The 5,898-nt window shown below is 38.0% G+C and overlaps 1 protein-coding gene across 2 annotated transcripts in view; it reads right to left on the bottom strand.

Annotated features, from left to right (window-relative positions):
• LOC144980098 (putative deoxyhypusine synthase) overlaps positions 1 to 5,400 on the bottom strand; it is a 196,978-nt gene extending 191,578 nt beyond the window's left edge. Inside the window, exons 1-2 of one of the 2 annotated variants that reach the window (XM_078927611.1) lie at positions 5,196 to 5,400; positions 2,224 to 2,291 (exon numbers count right to left, since the gene is read on the bottom strand). In XM_078927611.1, the coding sequence (XP_078783737.1) occupies positions 2,224 to 2,242 (19 nt within the window). In that variant the 5' untranslated portion in view covers positions 2,243 to 2,291; positions 5,196 to 5,400. Of the gene's footprint in view, positions 1 to 2,223; positions 2,292 to 3,650; positions 3,725 to 5,195 lie in introns of those variants that run through there. The other variant, XM_078927613.1, reaches the window with a different exon arrangement.
• Between the last annotated feature and the right edge of the window lie 498 nt (positions 5,401 to 5,898).

Raw genomic sequence — 5,898 nt, 5'->3', positions numbered from 1 at the left:
ATAAATAAAATACGCACATTTGAATTAGGCTACTGCCATTCTCGTTGAATCACAGGCCATACTTTTCAGAAATTTCGTCTATTCCTAAGAAAGCCATTCAATTGTATTTTTCTTATGTCGCATTGCATGCAGAGTGACTTATATGCTCTCTTTTTAAAAACCCAAACTCAGATATCTACTCGCAAATACGTCGATTAAATATAATACGTTTTGACAGGGTGACTTGCCCAAGGAAACAGCGCTTGGTCACTGTCATACTTCCTGTCGCTGATTTATTGGCGTCGATGGCTCGATTTATCATCTCTTTTTAAAAAGAAAAGCGATGTTGATCGTGTTCAGTGATCGTGTTCAGTTTTGTTATATCGGAATGAGACATGTCGAGGGTAGGGTGCAAAACTATCGTAAGTCGAGTTGCGCACAATCTAAGCAATCTATCGTCTCAAAAATGTTTTTCTGCTACTTTTTACATAAGATTAGTAAATTTCATGGGTATCCAAGGATTATTATGAATTTTAAACAATGAGCCCATCAGGATTTGGGTTAACAGACCTACAAATAAGTTCACGTTGATTTATCATTTACAATATGGAATTTGGAGTGTGCTTTTCATATTCTATTGAGGAGAGAAACATAGACTAGATAGGTTTTTAAGTTAACAAAAAATAAAATTGCAAATTTAATTTCTGGATAATTTGACTTTCCAATTTCTTTTTGAAATCTGGTTTACCCTGACTTAATACCGTTTTGACACTACAGGTCACAATGTTTAAATGACCAAAATTATTTATTTAATTTATTTTTGTGTTTAGTTGCTGTTGTTTTTTTTTTTTTGGTTTTTTTTTTGTTTGTTTGTTTGTTTGTTTTGTTTTTGTTTTTTTGTTTTTTTTTTTTTCGGGGGGGGGGGGGGGGGGGGGAGAATGGGGAGGAGGATTATTTGGTTATAGAAAAAAAAAAAAGGTTTAAAATCGCAGGTACTCTATTGCCATACTCTGAAAGTCATGTATTTTACATTTTGGCCACAAAACTCATCCTTCAAATATCGATTGATTCAAATGACGATTATCTTATCAAAAACTCTCAAACCAGAAAATACGAGGAAGTTCCAGGTTTGAGGGTTTTTGACAAGGTGAGGTTCATGTTGATCGATCAATATTGATTTTGATTAAGAACGAGTTTTCTGGCCAAAATTCTATATACTCCTACGTGTTTTGTTTTCTTTTTCAGAGTAGGACAGTCGAACAAAGGGAAAGTAGAAAACGATAGGGGCTGCTGAAGCCTGTGATCGTGAAAATACTAACGAAAGAGTGAAAATGGAGAGGCTTCGTGTAGGAACGTGACAGACAATGGACGTTTCGGGTACAAACCCTTCGTCAGCACAACAATACATACATTAACGTGGAAAACAAATAAAATAAAATGCAACCACCATTGAGTAGAGACGATACAAGTTATTTGCATTTTATTTTATTTTATTCGTTTTCCACGTTTATTTGTGTATTGTTGTGCTGACGAAGGGTTTGCACCCGAAACGTCCATAGCCTGTATCGTTCCTATAGATAGTATGCACTTGGCTAAGAAGTTCACAACATTGCCATCCAGAAGTGTAACTGGCCAACACACAAAACTGTGTGTAACCATGATCGTTTATAGTCAGGTTAATACAGTTTGGTGAGAATTACTCATAAACGTGAATGGCACAAAACAATAACAAAGACTTGAGTGACGTCAACTTCGAACTATCTATACGAAGCCTCTCCATTTTCACTTTTTCGTTCGAACAAAGGAGGAGTTCTTGGTCAGAGAAAGCGGAGGTCGAGATTGAAATAAAACACAGAGACAGGAGACTTCGAGAGTGGCAACGATGGTTTTAATAGCAGACGACGCGTATCTATATCAGGTCATGTCAAGTCGGTAAACATCCCTTCGGTCATAATGTTTATTTGTAATATAATTAAAATTTGCCTCAGATTTTCGCAGCTTCTAACTTCAGTGGGTGATAACGACTCATCAAAATCTCACAATGATATTATATACTCGTTGGTTCTCACTAACAGACTAAAAACGCCCATACAATTAATACATAATAAAATATGCTATGTTTACCGACTTGACATCTGAACTGTTAAGTTTCTTGTCTCGATATTATCATTAATTTAAGTCTTGGGTGGGGGTATAAAGTAGGAGATAATATATTATATTATGCCAATCTGATACTTGACTGACTTTTGCCTTTATCTTCCATGGGGGATTCAATCCAACCAACACCTCGGTTACCAGATGGAATGATGATTCTTGGGGAAGGGGGGCGGGGGAGAGAGGAAAAACACACAGATAAAATAAATGAATAAATAGCAGAATAACGCAAGTAACATAAAAATACAATGGGGCGCAGAAGTCGTGACGTCACATATTCTTCTCTTCAGGTTCCAAACTCATTAGAAGTGTATATAACCACTCCTTCGGAGGACTAAAAATGAAAAGGTTACGTGTTGAATCATAATGTGGAATAACTTTTTTAGTAACAGAATGTATACGCAGACTTTTAAGATTTTAGGACGTAAAAGAGCGAGGATGGGTGATGAAAAAAAAAAAAAAAAAAGATGCCATTACTCTGAAACCAGAAGATCAATTACACACAAGTTATATTTCCAGTCCTTCGGAAGAATGGCTTTTTACTTCCAATGAGATTGGAACTGGTTTTTTGACATCACACTCTTGTACACTATTTAATAATAGTATAGTGCGGCTATGTGGTCTTGTGGTATGTCACTCGCTTTCGGGTCCTGGGTTCGGGCCTCGCTCGGCGCAAAGTTGAGTTGGAAAGACTCTTTACTCACATTCTCTCATCGTACTCAGGTGTAAAATGAGTACCTGACCGGTCAACAGCGTTGTTTCTGTCCGAAAAAAAAATGTAATTTCGCCTAACAGGCGTCATGTCACGTACTAGATGTTAAGTGTTGCTGTTGGCCAGGGCCCCCTATAAAACGCTTTGAGCACGTTTAGAGGATATTACGCTATATAAAAGCTCAATTTTAATTTTTTTTTTTAAATACAAGAGTCGGTTTTGATCGCCCGCAATGATCAACCAGCATTACATAACAAGAGCCACACAGACACACAGCCAATCCGAACCAATCTAGTCCTCACGAAACCGCGATCACGACTCACTGTCGACATAATCATCATCATCATGCATCATCATCATCATGCATGATCATCATCATCATCATCATCATCATCATCATCATCATCATCATCATCATCATCATCATCATCATCATCATTATTATTATTATTATTATTATTATTATTATTATTATTATTATTATTATTATTATTATATTATTATTATTATTATTATTATTATTATCATCATCATTATCATCATCATCATCATCATCATCATCATCATCATCATCATCATCATCATCATCATCATCATCATCATCATCAAGACTGAACATATTAAATAAAGAGGACAGAGTCCCAACGAAGGATATGACACAAGTAGGTGTAAAATCATATTGAATATTATAATCTCCATGTCATTATATCCAATCAACATAAAGAAATTAAGTTTTATTACTAATGTTTAATCTCGATAATCATAACATTATAAATTTAGTTAAAGAAATATTCTGGCAACTCACCTGGGAAAAAAGAGGAATTAAAAGCACACTTAACAATATAGGAAAATATAGATACTACAATAACGTAAGTTACATTAAAGCTAGTGCGGGGCGGTCCTTGGCAAGCCTAAGGACCACGGTCCTACGGTCCTTGGGAAATGAAGACCGCAAGGACCGGTCCTAGGACCGGTCCTTTTCGACATTGAACATTCCTGAGAGACTGTTGGAAATTCGAACCGGTTTGACCTTTGAGAGCGTGGGATCGTTCATTCTTGAACCGTTAAAGACCGCTACACGATGAAAACCGTGGCCTACAGGAGTAAAACACACGGAGTAGTCACACTCATTTCAAATTGTAACCTAATTAGAGAAGAGGGGTGATGCCTTCTTTATTTGCTCACCGTACTTCATTGTTACTTCGATAATTTAATAAAATTTGAAATTTATCCCCATTAACGGAGATAATGGCATCGCCCAAGGCGTTGATCGAGTTGTTCGTGGCGTTGATACACACACGCAACTCCTACCCCCCCCTCCCCCCCCCCCCCCACACACACATTAGAGGGCAGCGAGCATTGAAGAGTAAGAGAGAGACGTGAAGTTATAATAAGAGGGGGTGGATGAGGTGATAAGAGGGGTCGATGGTGACTTTTCACCAGATCTAACAAACTCAGCTACCCATTCATTGCTGAGTAGACAGGGATTCAGAAAAAAAATCGACTGCACCCGGGATCGATCTCTGGCCCTTTGCGTATAAAGAGAGTGCTCTATCAACTGAGCTATCGGGGTCCCAAAATATTCTATTGGACTTTTTTAAAATTCAGACGTTATAACTGGTTTTTTTGGAAGGAAGAAACTAATGAAACTCATATTATTTGATTAGAAAAAACACCAAACGAAATTTTAATATTATTGTATTATTTTAAATGACAACACTGCGATAGAAAGGAGTGGTTACAAGAGATGGACAAAAGAAAACAAAAAATCGGATTTGCTACTTGCTAGGTTCGACACACACACACACACACACACACACACAAACACACACACATCTTTTGTAGTCACATACATTTCAAACAATAACCCATTAGAGAAGAGGGGTCATGCCTTCACCATAGATCATTGTCATTGCGATCATTATGGTGTAGTAAATTTTGAAATTTACCCCGTATAATGGAATCGTCCAAGGCGTGCGCCTCCTGTTCCCCCCCATCTCACACACGAAAGGGCGGTTTGCGGAGTGGAGGTTGGTGGTCGTCTGCCTGTATGGTCGTCTGTGTCGTTTAGTGTATGGCAAAGGGGGGTGGGTGCGATTAATTAAGTGGGATGGGTGGTGATTGGTGGAAGATAGGCAACCGAAGCAACGAATCGCTGGGAAGTAGTAGGCTATGGCGCGAGACCGTAGGACCGTGGTCCTTGCAAGGACCGCCCCGCACTAGTTGAAAGGTGATAAGAAGTGAGGACCGGCGCCGGTCTTCCCCTCTGGGACCGGTCTTCGTTCACAGCTAAAAGACCGTCGGACCGCGGTCCAGACCGGTCTTCAGCGCGGCACTAATTAAAGCTTACTTTTGGATAAGAGTAAAACAAGAATGTGGATGGATGAAATGGAAAGCTTCTCAATTTATAAGTCAAATACTGATTTATATAAAGATACTAGGTAGAGAACCCTTGTGAAACATTTGATTTGATCTAATCTCCATAAAAGGCAATGTTTTATCAATTGGGTTCAATTTACACACACAAACACATACAACATAAAGCATAACGTAAGTATGCACTTTGTCCATATTCGGCAGCTGTACTTAAAACGTACATTTCACCAATCGCCGTAAACTTTACAGAGTGGTGAGGCGGGAAATAAGAAAAAATAGTAAACACATAATACTAACAAACATGCCGTTGACACAAAACGGAAACATTGCTACCTTGATACAGTGCATGACTATTCATTATACTTCCACCAATGAGAACACACGTATCTACACACAAGCTATCACGATACACTATTTTAGAATGTAGGTTAAGAGAGAGAGAGAGAGAGAGAGAGAGAGAGAGAGAGAGAGAGAGAGAGAGAGAGAGAGAGAGAGAGATTATACAACAAATAAACACAATGAGCGAGAAGATGTTTACCAACTTGAAGCCAATACGATCTCGAAATATTTCAACAAAACCTGCATAAAACTCTTCTACTTTTCTGCTGTTTAAAATATTATACGATATCTTCACACACTCACACGCATAGAAAAATAACAAGAACAAAAAAAAAAAA

The sequence above is a fragment of the Berghia stephanieae genome, chromosome 9 (assembly GCF_034508935.2).
Source record: "Berghia stephanieae isolate SIO BIC M18660-M18661 chromosome 9, UCSD_Bste_1.3, whole genome shotgun sequence".
Taxonomy (NCBI): domain Eukaryota; kingdom Metazoa; phylum Mollusca; class Gastropoda; order Nudibranchia; family Aeolidiidae; genus Berghia; species Berghia stephanieae.
Note: the sequence above shows the minus strand (reverse complement) of the source record. Positions and strands in the feature narration are given on the sequence as shown.